Consider the following 17,385-nt stretch of genomic DNA (forward strand, 5'->3'; position numbering starts at 1 on the left):
AATACTTGTCCCGAGATCACAGAATGCTATCATACAGAAAAGAGTCAATTTGGCTTATCATGCCAGGGCCAACTCTTTTGGAAGAGCTACCCAGTTGGTTCCACTTCTCTTGTTCATTCTCTGTAATGCTAACACATTTGTAAAATCTTCTTAAGAGCAGTCCAGATTCCCTTTTAAACATTACAATTGAATCTGCTTCCACCGCCCTTTTGAGCAGTGCATTCCAGATCTCAACAACTTACTGTGTGAAAAAATCCTCACCTCTGGCTTTGCCAATTATTTTAAATCTGTGTCTTAAGGTTTACCAATCCTCTTGCCAGGGAAAAACGTTCCAATTTCATTTTCTAGCTTGTCACAATAATCTGTGTTTTTCGATCCACTTTCCTAAGCAAATATTTCCTGGAGAGGTGCTGTGAATCGATTCACCCAATATTTTTATTCCCTTGTTTTGATCCTGACAGAGTAAATTTCTGGTCATTTCCAGTTTTGTGCTCCATTCTGGAATGGGACTTGAACCACTGATTCTGGGGAGAGAATGCTGCCACTGAGCCACGGCTGATACTAGGAGCACATCATGGGCCCCCTTCATGACCCAGATTCTGGCCACAGGCTGGACAGGAGTGTCGCTACCACCTCACTCCATCTCCACCAAAAACCTTTTCAAATGAAGGGGATTGCTCTCCTCTATATGCCTGGAGCCCAAAGCGTGTATACATGCTGGTGTGCATGTGTGACTGTGTGAGAGTACATACAGGTGGGGGGGTGTGCGAGGGGGTTGTGAGCGGGTGATGGGTGTGAGTGCGTGTGTGTATGTACATTGGTGGATGTTGAGTGTGTATGGTTGTGTGTGTGGATATGTGGGTGGGTGGATGTTTGTGTGTGGGTTGGTGTGTATGAGTGTGTGGATGGTTGTGTACATTTGTTTGTGTATTTGTAGTTGGGTTTGCACATGTAAATGGGTGTGTATGTGTGCGCATGTAGGTGGGTTTGTATGTGTGTTTGTGTACATTGAGGTGGGTGTGTATGTGTGTGTGCATGTAAGTGGGTTCGTATGTATGTCTGTGTATGTGAAGGTGGGTGTGTGTGTGTACATGTAGGTGGGCATTTGTGTGTTTGTATACATGGAGGTGGATGTGTACATGTGTTTGTGTACATGTAGGTGGGTGTGTATGTGTGTGTACATGTAGGTGAGTGCACATCCATCTACATGTACACAAACACACCCACTTACATGTACACAAACACACATATGCACTCATCTACATGTACACACATACACACCCACCAAAATGTACACAAAGACACATACACACCCCACCCACATACTTGTACACAAACAAGATTGCATGTAGGTGGGTTCGTATGTATGTTTGTGTATGTGAAGGTGGGTGTGTATGTGTGTGTGTACATGTAGGTGGATGTGTACATGTGTACAAGGGGGAGGCAATGGCCTAGTGGTATTATCACTAGACTATTATTCCAGAAACTCAGCTAATATTCTGGGGACCCAGGTTCGAATCTAGCCACGGAAGATGGTGGAATTTGAATTCCAAAAGAAATATATCTGGAATTAAGAATCTACTGATGACCATGAAATCTTTGCTGATTGTCGGAAAAACCCATCTGGTTCATTAATGTCCTTTAGGGAAGAAAATCTGCTGTCCTTACCTGGTCTGGCCTACATGTGACTCCAGAGCCACAACAATGTTAACTGTTCTTAACTGCTCTCCAAGGGCAACTAGGGATCGGCAATAAATGTTCGCCAGCCAGCGCCTCCCATGTCCCACAAATGAATTTTGAAAAATGTAAGTGGGTGTGAATGTGTGTTTGTGTACAGGTAGTTGGGTATGTATGTGTGTTGGTGTACATGTAGGTGGGTGCGTATGTGTGTTGGTGTACATGTAGGTAGATGTGTATGTATGTTGCTGTACATGTAGGTGGGTGCATATTTGTCTTTGTGTACATGTATGGGGGTGGGGTGTTTGGCTAGAGCTGTTTTTCAGCTGCTATTATTTTGTCTGCAGAAAATACCAAACAGTTCTGTTCTGAAAAAATATTGGGAAGACCAAAGCCATTGCCTTCGGTTCCTGCTACAAACTCCATTCCTTAACCACTGATACCATTTCAATGTTTGGCCATTGCTTCAGGCTGAATCAGACTGCTCACAACCTTGGCTTCCTATTTGATCCTGAGGTGAACTGCCAATTGAGTATCTGTTGCATCACCAAGACTGAGTCTACTTCCTGCCCCTTAACATAATCGTTTCTGAGCCTGCCTCAACTTATCTGTTGCTGAAACCCTCACCCTTGCCTTTTGCTACCTGCAGACTGAACTATCTCATTGCTTTCCCAGCCACTCTCTGACTTTCCACCACTGTGAAATTAAACTCAGCGAAACCGTCCTATCCTAACTTGGCATAAGTCCCATTAACCTGTCAGCGCCTGTGCTCGCTCGCTGATAGACATTGTTTCCTGCGGCAGCAAGGCATCCATTTTAAAATTTCCATCCTTGTTTTCAAATCCCTCCATGGCCCTTCCCAACCTCTGTAACCTCCTACAACTTCCAAGCTCTCTATATCTGCCCTCTTGGATATCCCCAATTTTAATTGCTCCACCATTGACAGCCATGTCTTCAGCTGCGTAGCCCCCTAGGTTCTGGAATTTTCTCCACCTCTCCTCCTCAAAACCTTAAATCTTTTCTGAGTATTGGCTGTGCCTCTCCAGAAACTTACCAGGGTTAGGATTTGGCTGCCACCTTAACTGCAGAAAGCAATCTTTCTACATAGAGAAGTGTGGAGAAGCTAGCGTCTTTCTCCTTTAGAATAGAGAGGTTAAGAGATTTACTAAAAGTGTTTAAAATGGTGAGAGGTTTCGACAGGGTGAATGGAGAGAAGCCATTTACACTGACAAGTGTCGGTAACCAAAGGAACCTGGAGAAGATGAGAATTCTTTTTTATAAAGCCAACTCTTCTGATGTCTGAAAAGGTGATGAAAGCAGATTCATGATAACATTTCAGAAGGGATTGGAAACGAGCAGCAATAGCTTCCCTAAAACTTTAAATGAAGGTTTGAAAGGTCTTTATTTCTTTTTTTCATTTCTGTGATGTGAACATCAGTGGCTAAGCCAGTATTTGTTGCTGATTCCTAAATTGCCCTTGAGAAGATGAAGTGTTACCGCCTTGAACTTCTGCGTTCCATGTGGTGCGATTTCACCCACAGGGAGTTCCAGACTTTTAACCCGGTGACATTGAAGGATATACTTCCAAATCGGGATAGTGTGTGGCTTGGAGGAACCTTACACGTAATGGCTAATAGTGTCAACTGAAGTTAAATGCCTACAGGTGGAGGGATTGATTGGGTGGTTACTTGGGCATATACAAAGAAACAAATACTGACACTGAAGTTGAGTGGAGTCAGGTGATATATACCAAGAATGTTTCACTCTGAATAAATCTATCCCAAATAAAGACTAACTTTGGATTCTTCCTTCACAAATTGGCGATCAAGAGTATAACAATGGTGTTCTAGAAGTCTGCCCTTGTCCTCCTAGGTGATAGAGGTCAGGAATTTGAAAGGTGCTGTTGAAGGAGCTTGGTGAGTTGTTACAGTGCATCTTGTAGATGGTATACAATGCTGCCGCTGTGTGTCGGTGGTGGATGAGGTGCCAATCTGGCAGGCTGCTTTGTCCTGGATGGTGTTGAGGTTTTTTGTGTGTTGTTGGAGCTGCACTCATTCAAGAGTGGCTAGTCTTCCATCACATTGCTGACTTGTGCCTTGTAGATGGCGGACAGGCTTTGGAGTGTCGAGCATTTGGGAGAAGCTCTATTAATATAGTTTAACAGTTAACGAACAACATTGTCCGTGTGATCTAGATTGGTTTGGATCTAATGACCTGGTCAGAGAGGTGTTTTTTAAAGTTTTTTTGTTCTCGTTGGATCTTTCTGTTGTGTCTGTGGGGTGGGGAGAGTAGGAGGTGTCTAATCTTGAAGCTTCAATTAGCTTGAGTATTGGCAGGGCTTGATAGAGCAGCTGATTCTTTCAAAGCTCTTTTATGTTCTCCAGCAGTGTGGGTCATTTTTATGATCTAGGTGGGAGATGTAATGAGTTGTGTTACAATTCACAACATTGCATCATGCAAATAGACACCATTCACTGATTGTTTTTCATGAAGACTGATTTGTCTGTACATTCTTCGGTTGAGAAGGCTCCTAGTCCCACATCTTAACAACCATTGAAAACACCATCGTTAAAAAGAGTTTAAGTAGCCCTCACCATTGGCAAACTGAACTGGAGAAGCATAATCTGACTCTGGGATTATATTCTCTCATTGAATTTTCCCCCTTTCACCCCCTCCTCTTCTGACTCCTTTTGGACTTCCACATGTGCCAGAAGAAGTCTTTGACCACCACATACATGATCACTCTCTACACGAGGGCTCGCACAGTAAACTGTTCAAGCCATCACAGTGGAGCCCATTCCTGTCCTTGTCAGTGACCAGGTGTGCACACACTCCTCTGGACAGGACCAATGATTGGCCTTTTTTCCACCCATCCCTAATGCTGCTGGTTGGCTTCAAATCACAATGTCCCCATCACTACCTTATCCCATCAAACCCAGACCAGATGTCAGATATATTTGTACAGCTCAGTATCCCACACTAGGTAGTGTGTTAACTCCATAAATCACCAAGATACCACTGGGGCTATCTTTAATGTCATGTTTTCATCCACCTGGCTTCATTACATGGTCTTGCCCAAAGGGATCTCTGCAAAATTAAGAAATTCCTCCTGAATTCCCTATTGGATTTATTAATAACCATCTTATATTTATAGCTCCTAGTTTTGGACTTCCTCATAAGTGAAAATGTCTTCTCTTCATGAATCCTATTTTTTAAATTCATTCATGGGACATGGGCGTCGCTGGCTGGCCAGCATTTATTGCCCATCTCAAGTTGAGAGTCAACCACATTGATGTAGACCAGACCGGATAAGGACGGTAGATTTCTTTCCCTAAAGGACATTAGTAAACCAGACAGGTTTTTCTAATAATCGACAATGGTGTCACGATCATCAGTAGATTCTTAATTCCAGATTTTTTTTAATTGAACTCAGGTTTCACCATCTGTTGTGGCGGGATTCAAATCCTTGTCCTTAGAACATTAGCTGAGTTTCTGGATTAATAGTCTAGCGATAATACCACATGGCCATAGCCTCCTATTGAACTCCTTCAGAATTTCAGGACCTCTGTTAGGTCACCTTCTGTTTTGTAGAGAAAATAACCCCAGGCTGTCTGTCTTTTCTGATGGTTAAAACCTGGCATAATCTGGGTAAATCACTATTCTCTCTGCAAGGGCAGCATGGTGGCACAGAGGTTAGCACTATTGCCTCAGCGCCAGGGGCCTGGTTTCATTTCCAGCCTCAGGTGACTGTGTGGAGTTTGCACATTCTCCCCGTGTGTGTTGGTTTCCTCCGGGTGCTCCAGTTTCTCCCACACTCCAAAGGTGTGCGAGTTAGGTTGATTAGCCATGTTAACTTGCCCCTTAGGGACCAGCAGGGTAAAAATGGGGGGTTACAGGGATAAGGCCTAGGTGGGATTGTTGTCGGTGCATTTTTAATGGCCGTTTGGCCTGCTTCTGCACTGTAGGGATTCTATGATTCTATGAATATGGAAACCAGAACCGAGCACATTACTCCATTATGGTCTATCTGAGGTTTCATCAAAATTTAGTATTACCTCTCTCCTGTTCTGCTTCTGACTGCTGACTAGCTATACCAAAGCTTCATTCAAATTTCCTTCAATTTAAAGTATGTGATTCTGCTTTGTCAACTCAGAAGTTCCTTTAAATGAGATTTTAAAACAAAAGATCCTCAAAGAGGAATAATTTTCAAAATATTACCCAAATATCTCCGATTTATGTATGTATTGGGCTGGACCACCTTTTCCCGTTCTTAAGAAATCTTCTACCCTTAATGAATATAAGACTAAGGTATCTGATGGAGGACTTGTGAAAGGATTTGCTGGTGTCCGTGTGTTTCCACTTGTGGGTATATTCATAACAAGGTTCATAAATTTAAGATAGCTATGAACAGATCAATTTAGGAGTTTCTTTATACAGCAAGGGATGAGAATGTGGAACTGGTTGTCATCTGGAATGTTGGAAGCAGGTAGCATTAACACATTTAAGGGAAGGATAATGTCTCAAAGTGGGAGAAGGGAATAGAGGAAAATGGGGGCATGGTGGGGAAAACTAATTATAGTTTACACTTGTGTGAAGTGTAAACGTTGGCGCAGAAAGTTTGGCCAGATGCCCGGTTTCTGTGCTGTAAGTTTATATGATTCAATGTAGGTCAACTAGGCACAGCAAAAATGTAGAGGAGCATTGAAGGGTCTGCATCAGGATGATGAGGGCTCATACCTTTGGTAATGATGTGGTTTATAACCTTGGCAAAGTTGACCACCAAGTCACCCATGACCAGTTGGTGGGTGGAAATCTGTAACCCAGTATTGTACAGTATGACATCTGCAACACCGACCTCAATCCAGGTGGCACAGTATTGTTAGGTCACTAACAGATCCTGTATCAGTTTCTAATCCTCCAAAGTTGTTCCATTAAGAAACTCAAAAAACAAATCACTGAAGAAAGCACAACCTCTGGTGGCTATGGAGCCTCAGAGACCAACAGGTTCCTAAGGTTGATCCCTGAGTTGGCTGCCTACAGTTGACCTTAGCATCACAATGCACTGGGCTGAAAAATCAGCCAGGATTCCTGCTTTTGACCATTATCGAGTAATACTCCCACCAGCCAGCTGCAAAGTGTGTGTTTGCTCACTGTGGAACGATACTGGAGGGCTGCTATCACCCACGGAGCAATAGCCTTGCAACAGTCCACACTCACAGAGCCATAGCCTTGTGATAGTCCATAGCTCCTGGATTGGTTTGTTGTTGCCCCTTGCCATGAGGCGATTGGCTTATTGCTGTCCTTTTCCATTATGTGATTGGCTCATTGCTGTTCCTTGCATTGACACAACGGTGTTGGTTTGTGCCTCATTCTGATGCATTTTCTCATCTCCCGCAGGCTGATGCTAAAATGGTGTGTGACGTGGTGAGTCGGATGGAAGATACGGAACCATTCTCCCCGGAGCTGCTGTCTGCCATGATACGACTTTGGACAGATTCTGGGATGGTGGAGTGCTTCAGCCGTTCCCGTGAATACCAGCTCAACGACTCTGCGCAATAGTGAGTAGACAACTGAATGGATTGTATACAGCGGGTTCATTGTTGAGCGAGGTATTGCGGGGATTAGTGTGCGAGAGACTGAAGATATTTTAATGGCTAACTGGGTGCAGGAACCTCACTCTCAGGGCATAACTCAGGGAACATGTTAAAGCCTGAAAGTACTAAAGGAAAACACAATACTTGGTCTAGGTGGATAGCACAAGTGTGTGGTATTTGGGGAGGTAGCTAATATAATCTGCCATGTGCTGGCAGGTATTTTAAAGATTAATTGGAAACCAGAATAGTGTCTGAGGATTACAGAACGACAAATACAACACCATTTTATAAAGAGGGATCTAAAGAAGCCTGGATTCCCAATCTAATAGATCTAATATACCTAATAGATCAAACAGACCTAGAGGAGGGAATAATGAAACACATTGAAATAGAACTTAAGAGGGTCATTATTGTTTTATGGGATGGAGGTCAAGTCTGACTCATTGAGCTTTGAAGAAATAATGTCCATCATGCATAGTTAGACTCAGCAGACATCACTACCTCAGGAGTTTGCCAATCTCCCACTATCGCTCTGGCATAAGTCCGGCAAAACCACAGGAACATCTGCAGAGACCGAGTTGCATTGGGTTTTCTACCAACCTTTTTAGGAGGCAAATTATGAACTGAGGATAGGACCAAGGGTGGGAAGTCAGCATAGTAGTGACTTCAATGAGGCAAATTGGCCCACAAGAGTGAGCAGCGGCTCCATTGCTGGGGTGTAGGAGTGGCAAGAGTCTAGACACGAGAGAATTGTAAATGAGTTTCAAAAAAAATAAAGGTCCTCAGTCAGTCAACTTTCTCAGACCAGTGTTGGACTCTTGCTGGGGTGTGGGTGCAGGGGTACATTGGAGGTACTTGCACCAATCGGCCTCACTGAAGTGGTTGTGGTCTCCCACTTTTTGTAGGCTCCATGTTGGGGGGAATCGCTGGCATAACAACTGTGGTCAAACAATCAGGATCTCAGCCCACAGAATTTCAGGGTCTGTATATGTAGATTTTAACAAGGTCTGGCACACAGTAGATTAGAATGTAAGTGGGGTGGGGGGGGGCGGAGCTTGCTGAAGTGGATCAAAAAGGGGGGTGGGCTTACATGGGACTGGAACAAAATGGAGAAGGGTGATCACCAGGGTGTCTCAGGAATCAGTGCTTGGGCCTTTGTTGTTTGCACATAAATTATTTTAAAGTCATCTCAGTTTGATGATACAAAATTAGGCTGTTCAAGTGGCAGAACCGCACTGACTACAAGGTTTTCTGGGCATGTTTTGAAAAAGGAAGCTTGGAGATTTCATGGGGTACAGATAAATAAATCCAATAATCTCAACAATGGCAAACTCGGGGGGAATAGACAAGTATTCAGAAGAGGGAATCGAGGATTTAGATTTAACTGCTTTACAAAGGATAGTGAATGCTTGAAACAGACTGCTTGTGGAGTGTGAACAATTGTCGGAGGGTGCTGGATAGTTTTTGGTGAAAGGAGTGATTGAAGAATAAAAGAAATAAAATATGGCAATTTCAGAGCTTACAAACTATCCATATGAACCATGTTGCCTTGACCATTCCAACGTTTCTAGAACTACTTAGTATGAAGACATTCCAAGGCTGGCAGGCTCCAAAACACATGTCAGGTTCTAGGGCTTGACCAGTTTGAGATTTGGCTCAACTCCATCTTGCAGTTGCAGGCTTCTGTCATTAGATGCTGCTGGTGAGTTGGGCTCATGCTTTGGGGACCTCTGGTGGCAGAACTTTATACTACAACCTCACTCTTCACTGCATTTTTCACCCACTAGACTTAATTGCAAAGAAATCAATCTGCTGTCATACAAGGTGACTTTAAGGATGTATACCGGAATGATAGGTGTTTATATATACTGTACTTTAAAAATCAGTTTCTGAAATAATTGCATGGCAGGAGCGTCCTTTTTCTATTTTACTTACTGAGTGAAATAGTGGAACAGATGTGCTTGCCTTGACGTCAACTAACAGGATCCCTTGCAACACATCATTGATTAGAATTGGCATTTAGTGTGCACAGTCTGTTTGCGGGTTTTTTTTCATGTATAATTATATAGTCCATGCTGTATGTTTGCTCTATTTAATTCTTTCAGTTGGCTGGAGTACACTTTCCTTTTAGGCTGGGCCCCATTTTGCGTTTAGACCGGCTTATATTCCATGCAAATAGTCATTTCAAACCCTGAAACAGTGCCTCTATCTCTGGACCAGGATTTATAAATCCCTCCACTAGAAAACCTTAGCCAAATTGACCACCCATGACCTCATCGGAAAATATGTACAATCTAGGGGCCCTGAATGTCTTCATCAGTTGTGCTGGTGAAGTGATCTGGGTGCACATCATCTGATTTCCGATAAAACAAATAATATTATAATGGAAGTTGATAAATGTTATGCAATATATTGCCCATCGTATGTCTCCCATTAACATCAGGTGCCTTGCTGCAAAGTACACAGGATTGTGAACGTAGCCCAGTCCATCACGCAAACCAGCCTCACATCCATTGACTCCGTCTATATTTGCTGCTGCCTCGGAAAGTAGCCAGTAAAATCAAGTATCCCACCCACCCCGGACATACTCTCTTCCATCTTCTTACATCAGGAAAAAGATACCTAGTCTGAAATCACGTACCAACTGACTCGAGAACAGCTTCTTCCTTGCTGTCATCAGACTTTTGAATGGACCTACCTTATATTAAGCTGATCTTTCTCTACACCCTAGCTATGATTGTAACACTACATTCTGTATCCTCTCCTTTCCTTCTCCCAAGTGTACTCTATGAACGGTATGCTTTATCTGTATAGCTCACAAGAAACAACACTTTCCACTGCATTCCAGTACATGGTGCTTTATCCCAATACATGGGTTTTCTCCAGGTGATTTGGTTTCCTCCCACAGTCCAAAGATGTGCAGGTTAGGTTGATTGGCCATGCCAAATTGACTCTAGTGCCAGGGGGATTAGCCGGGTAAATGTGTGGGGTTATGGTAACAGGGCCTGGGCGGGATTGCAGTTGGTACCGGCTCGATGGGCTAAACGGCCTCCTTCTGTACTGTAAGGATTCCATGATTCTATGTGACAATAATAAACCAAATCAAATCAAAAAACTCCATTGTCCTGTCCTCCAGCATTACCATAGATCTTGTCAGGTCGATGAGGAAAGAAGGAAGGGGTTAAAATTTAATGGGAAATCTACATAAAGCAATATCAGTGCATTACAAAATAATCCAATTTTGCAGCTTTCCAAGGCAATGAAATTCTGTAGGGATTTTCCTGATGAACACCCAAAGTTGCAGCGTGAAATTGAATGAAATGTTTACTGACCTCGGACCTCTGAATATTAGACACTTCATCAGCTCTTACCCCAATCCCAAACCTCCCTGACTGAGCACCATGAATGGCCCAGCACCCACCCGCTCTATCATAATGATGATCACCCCAATTATAGACTGGGACCAGGGTGCAAACCTGATAGGGTGGCATATCGGTAGATCTGATTGTAGCCAGGAGAAAAATTCAAGGTTATCATACTAGAGGTTGCAGTTTCTGGAAAGTAAAGCATGTTGTGTTTTGGTAATGCTCATTCTCCTGTCCTGCTCCCTATACAATCCAATCCATTCTCATCACTTGTGTTTCTCATTGTTCCTTATGTGTCCATCGTGGCTCAGTCAGTGGCATTTTCACCCCTGAATCAGAAGGTTGTGGGTTCAATCTCACTCTAGGACTTGAGCACAAATAGCAAGGCTGACAGTCCAAGGCCATCTTTCAGATAAGATATTAAACCGAGGCCTGGTTTGCCTCTCAGCTGCCCATCAAAGATTTCATGGCACTATTTGGAATAAGAGCAATGGAGTTCTCTCTGGTCAGTATTTATCATTAAACTAATATCTGAAAAACTGATTGTCTGGTCATTATCATGTTGCCATTTGTGCAAGCTTGCTATGGGCATATTGGCTGCTGCATTTCCTACCTTACAACAGTGACTACATTTCAAAAGTACTTCATTGGCTGTAAAGTGCTTTGAGACGTCTGATAGTTGTGAAAAGTACTATATAAATGCAAGTCTTTCCCTCGTTTTCTTGTGTTAAACACTTATTGCACAGCACCAATCCACAATAATTTGGGAAAAATGTGGGTAGTCAATATATGGAGACAAATGCCCAAGCCCAAACTAACACTGCACACAGCCATTGATACCCAGGATATCTGAAACTGGAGGAAGTGATGTGAAGGGGAGTTCTTGAAATGTTTCCAGATGAGGATAATAAATGGAAGGATGAAGTACCTTTATTAAATGTCACAATTGAACTAGTTTTATTGTGCCTGTTCGTGCAGGGCCATTCCTGCCCGTGGAATTGGGGATAGTCCAGCTAGTGTGCCCAGGACTAGTCCAACTTTTAGATATGAAGGTTATCTAGCTTGTGTGCATAGTTATTCTAGTCTGTGTATATGGTATTCCGAATGGCTTGAATAACCTGACTGTTGTACTTAGCATCAATCGCGGAGGCCTCTTACTGAATCTCAAAACATGGCTGAATGTCCATCACTCTCAACTTGCTTTCTGAATTCTCTGGTGGGGCCAGTACAGCATTTTGGTTCAGTGTTCTTAGGAGAATGACATTTCCACAACTTCCTTATTTATTTTTGGTTATTAATTGTAGGGATAGGGATTGTTGGCAAAACTGGCATTTGTTGTCGAGTTGCCCTTGAGGGGTTGGTGGTAGGTCAACTTGAACTCTTGCAGTCCATATGGTGAAGGTACTGCCACAGGTATTGTTGAATGGGAGTTCCGGGTCTTTGGCTTAGTGACAATGAAGGAGCAGCAAATGTACAAATATTGATCCAGCAGCCTGAATATTCCGGCTATATTCCAAGATTCCTTCATTTATAATGGATTGTAAATTGTTCTTTTCAGCCAGAATGCAGGTTACATTCCATTCAGTTCACTGTGTCTCACATGGGTTCACGAGCAATAATGTGCCTTCCCTTACTCACGTCTCTCTTTCAACTGTTGCCTTTGATTTTTTTCACCCAAAGGGAACATTGCATTCCTCAACATACCTTGGCAACAGTTTGTGTTTGGGAACCAGGAGCCAATAGAGCCACTCACCAGTGACGTGACTTTTGTCATAGTGAATGTCATGGTATATTGTGTGCATCTGTATGCAATGGCATCCCTAATACAGAACTGGATATTCTCTCTAATTTACAATATGACCGATTAAGGAAGGGATTAGCAGTGTGAACCTCAAAGTGTCAGCTGCATCACTATAACCATCACATGACCATCTGAATTGATACTTAATTAGTACTCCTCCCCATGAATATATATTTGTATTAACTGGCATAACAACATACAGCTAGCTGCATCCACAATCCAGGATCTCTCATATTTACCCTGTTCTGTTGCTGGGAATACAAAAAGACTTGGAACAATTGGACTTGGAAAGAAAGACTTGCATTTTTATTGTAACTTCAATAAGCTCATGACATCCCTGTGTACTTTACTATTAGAATCATAGAAGAGAATCCCTACAATGCAGAATGAAGTCATTCAGCCCATCAACACTGCACCAACAACAATCTCATCCAGGCCCTATCCTTGCAGCCCCACATATTTACCCCACTAATCCCCCTGACACTAAGGGGCAATTTAGCATAGCCAACCCATCTAACCTGCACATCTTTGGACTGTGGGAGAAAAGAGGAGCACACGGGGAGAATATACAAACTCCACACAGTCACCTAGGGCCAGAATCGAACCCAGGTCCCTGCCCTGTAAGGCAGCCGTGCTAACCACTGTGCCACCGTGCCGCACAAAAAAGTAGTTAATTAAGTACTTCTGAATTGTAGTCACTATTGGGGGGGAAAGTTGGCAATCTGCACAGCAAGCTCCCACAACCAGTGATGTGATAATAATCAGATTATCTGTTTTGCTGATTAAAATTGGCCAGAACACCGGGCAGAACCATCCTGCTCTTCTTCACAATAGTGCCATGGGATCTTCTACATCAGCCTGTGAGCTGATAGATCCTAAATTTAATGTCTCCTCCCAGAGACAGCACTTCCAGCAGAGCAACACTCCCTCAATACAGTAAGTCTTCACTTAAAGTTATGGTTGTGTTCCTGAAGATAAATGAAACAACTTCAAATGAATCATGGATTCTGATAGGAATCAATGGTAAAGCCAGAGTTGGGATCCATCAGATGCCGGTTGCCGGGTAAAACAAATATACAAGTTCAAATACTGTACCATACATGCACAGCAAGGTCCATTCCGCACGTGAATAACTTTCAAAGTAAAATAAATCACTAAATATAGCATAAATACCATATATGTTGAAGTTAGATAACATTAAATCACCCAAACACACCCTGAGAAGCAGAGCTTCTACGTCCCACCCACAACACTCCTGAAACGCTGCTCAACCTTTGCTTGCTTTCCTTTCTCACACTTCCTTTTTCTCTCTTTCTTTTTCTCTCTTCTTTCCCACTGGGCCTCTCTCTCTCTTGTTTCCCACTTTGTGTCTGTCTCTCTCTCTCTTTCCAACTTTCCCTTTCTCTGTCAATTTCCATCCTGTCTCTTTTCTTTTTCTCTCCCTCTCTCTCTTTCTCACCTTCTGTACCTCACTGAAGTACCGACCTGGATGTTGGGCTCAAGTCTCTGGAATTGGACTTGAATCCACAACTTTGAACTCTGATAAATGAGTGTTACCAGTTGAGCCACAGCTCAAGGGCACTAAGTCCCAAGCCAAGTAGATGATAACATTGGGTTTCTCTGTGCATCCTATGGCAAATGATGAATCTGCATTCTGCTATATTTTAACTTCTGCAGATGAGGAACAGATTTCCGGATGGTAACATTGTCTGGTAGCAAGCTCTATAGGCAGGATGAATTTTCCAATCAATAAATGCAACTCCTATACTCGTGTTGCTGTCAACGCTTTGTAAAGGAATGTCATCGACAGACTGATTCTAGGGGATACACTTGATGAGGCTGATGCCAAGGGCACCTGGATCATACAAGGCCAAATATTGCACGGATTTTGAATAAATCTGGGGACATTATGAAGGTAAAGGGCTTCCATCAGGGAATTGTGAATTTGACAGCTTAATCAGCAGAATAGAGGAAGCTGTGATCAAACCACACAGCACTTTCTTTAGAACACACCGTGGGTACCATGTCCAATTCTGGTGAATAATACACAACAGGAACATTCAGTTCCTGGAGGCAGTGCAGAGAAGAGCAATGAGGCTGGGAGCTGGTATCAGAGCCGAGGGTTAGGAAGGAATGCTGGAGAAATTTGGGCTGTCCGGCAGGGAAAGGGGCTTGTAGGAGGTCATCTTGTAAAGCCATGTAAGAGAGATGATCTGTTTAAATTAAATAGCAGGAGTAAGACAAGGGGACATGGTGATGGGTGAAGGTAATTTTAGGACTGCTGTCAGGAACTACTATGCACAAAGAGAAAGCAATAGAGGCAAAAACCTTGGGTTCAGAAGCAACTTGAGACTGAAGAGTGTGTGGGGGAGAGGGGGTGTAGAATTTAGAGTCTGGATGGGGAGCAGCGTTGGATTAAACAATTTCCTCATCAGTCAATATCTTGGAAGTTTGTGCCTAATTTCCCTGAAACTCCACTTGGCTATTACAGGTCTAACTTTTGCATCGCTCGATAATAAGCTGAGGTGCAGTACTGTAGGTCAGAATATGCTGGATTAGCAGAGTTATTCACCGGATACTGTGTACAGTAGAAAGCACTTTGCTTTCTTTACAATGAGAAAGCTGATTTTTTCTTTTCCAGCATTTCAGACCAACTTTAAGATCCAAGAGTTTGGAATTATGTTAATGGGGAGAGGGTGGATGGGGGAATAGAGCACCAACAAAAAAGTAACAACAACTTGCATTTATATAGCACATAACATAGGAAAATGTCACACGTTTGACAGGAGCATTAGCAACCAAAATTTGACACTTGGATGAAAAAAAAGAGACATTAGGATAGGTGGCGAAAAGCTTAGTCACAGAGGTGGGTTATAAGAAAGATTTTAATGGAAGTGAGGCAGGGACGTTTAGTGAAGAAATTCTAGAGCTTAAAGCCTGGCTGAAGGCATAGCGACCAATGGCAGGATGAGGGAATGGGCGTTGCACAGTAAAACAATGATAATGTCTATATTTGTACTTTGTAGAGGATGCCTTCTGTTAATTTCCTCAGCACAAAGGAAAGGCAATTAAACCTGAACTTAGTTTGAAATGATACAAAAGAGAGCAGCAACACAGACCCAAGCACTGGCTGATTGGAGAGGTCTGAGCTGCACTGTTGATGCACAGCATGATTCCTACAGAGCAAAAACAACAAGCATACTAGTTTCAAAACAACTCGGAGGAACAAAAGGTGAATTGGAATTGCAACTCAATTGTCACATTGAAATAACCAGGGGCTTTCAAGTTCAGAAACATTCAATAATTAAGAGAATGACTTGAGGCTCTATCAGCTGATGTTTGTCATTCTGACCGCAGAAATGAAAAACAACATTTAATTCAATTAACAATATTGCAGCTGATGCCACAGCTTTGTTTAATTGGTCAATTTGTCATACATTTGTTAGTTCGGCATAAATAATTAGAGTTGAGTAATTGAATACTTTATTACCACTTAACTATTAAAAATGGTGTTCAAATACCAGCAATGTACAAGGTAAAGATTTGTCACTTCATGGTTAAATAGTAGAGATTTTCCTTTAAATTCCAATCCCAAATAACAATTCTGCTGGCCCAATATTCTGTTCTAATACTTTGTTCCAAATCACTTGACCATCTGCAGTGTTGAGGTGACTTGGCAACTGGCCCTTAGCATAATCCCAACTGACTTGATTCCAGCTCTGGTTCGGTGTAGCCTTGGAAGTTTCATCCTAAACCCCCCACCCCACCTCACCCACACCTCCTATCATGGGTCACCCAATCTAATCCCAATCCTCGTGGTTCTATACCCGTTTTGAGCACGCTATCTACCCCAGAAGCCTCAGACGAACCTGTATCCGAGTTCACCATTGCAGATGTCAGAGCAGCCAACCGATGGAAAGTGACTGGCCCGGATGGGGTACCTGGACGAGCACTCAGATCTTGTGTGGATCTGCTGGCGGGGATATTCGCAGACATCTTCAACCTCTCTTTACAATAATCTGAGGTCCCTATCTGCTTCAAGAAGATGACCATCATCCCAGTACCAAAGAAAAGCCAGGCAGCGTGCCTTAAAGACTATCGTCCGATGACTCTGACATCCATCATTATGAAGTGCTTCGAAAGGTTAGTCATGGCAAGTATCAATTCCGGCCTCCCAGATTGCCTGGATCCAGTGCAGTTCGCCTGCCTACTGCTGCAACAGGTCCACAGCAGACGCCATCTCTCTGGCCCTGGACTCAACCCTGGAACACCTAGATACAAAGACACCTATGTCAGACTCCAATTTATCGACTATAGCTCAGCCTTCAACACCATTATTCCTACGAAACTCATCTCCAAATTCCGTGGCCTGGGGCTCAGCTCCTCCCTCTGTGACTGGATCCTGAACTTTCTAACCCACAGACCACAGTCAGTAAAGATAAACAACACCTCCTCCACAATCATCCTCAACACCGGTGCACTATAAGGCTGTGTCCTCAGCCCCTTACTATACTCCTTATAAACCTATAACTGTGTGGCCAAATTCCCCTCCATCTCGATTTTCAAGTTTGCTGATAACTCCACCATAGTGGGTTGGATCTCAAACAATAATGAGATGGAGTACAGGAAAGAGGTAGAGGATCTGAACTGGTATGATGGCAATAATCTCTCCCTCAATGTCAACAAAACAAAGGAGACAGTCATCGACTTCAAGAAGCATAGTGGAGGGCATGCCCCCTGTCTACGTCAATGGGGACGAAGTAGAAATGGTCGAGAGCTTCAAGTTTTTAGGTGTCCAGATCACCAACAACCTAGTCCCTCCACGCCGACACTATAGGTAAGAAAGCCCACCAACACCTCTATCTTCGCAGAAGACTAAGGAAATTTGGCACGTCCGTTACAACTCTCAACAACTTTTATAGATGCACCATAGAAAGCATTCTTTCTG

General features: G+C 43.1%; 1 protein-coding gene across 3 annotated transcripts in view; it reads left to right on the plus strand.

Moving 5' to 3' along the window:
* gnao1b (guanine nucleotide binding protein (G protein), alpha activating activity polypeptide O, b) overlaps nt 1–17,385 on the plus strand; it is a 243,352-nt gene that overhangs the window by 170,526 nt on the left and 55,441 nt on the right. For all 3 annotated transcript variants that reach the window (XM_078211065.1, XM_078211066.1, XM_078211063.1), the window contains exon 4: nt 7,075–7,235. In XM_078211065.1, coding sequence (XP_078067191.1) covers nt 7,075–7,235 — 161 coding nt within the window. The remainder of the gene's footprint in view (nt 1–7,074; nt 7,236–17,385) is intronic.

Source organism: Mustelus asterias, chromosome 4 (assembly GCF_964213995.1).
Source record: "Mustelus asterias chromosome 4, sMusAst1.hap1.1, whole genome shotgun sequence".
In the NCBI taxonomy this organism is placed as follows: Eukaryota; Metazoa; Chordata; class Chondrichthyes; order Carcharhiniformes; family Triakidae; genus Mustelus; species Mustelus asterias.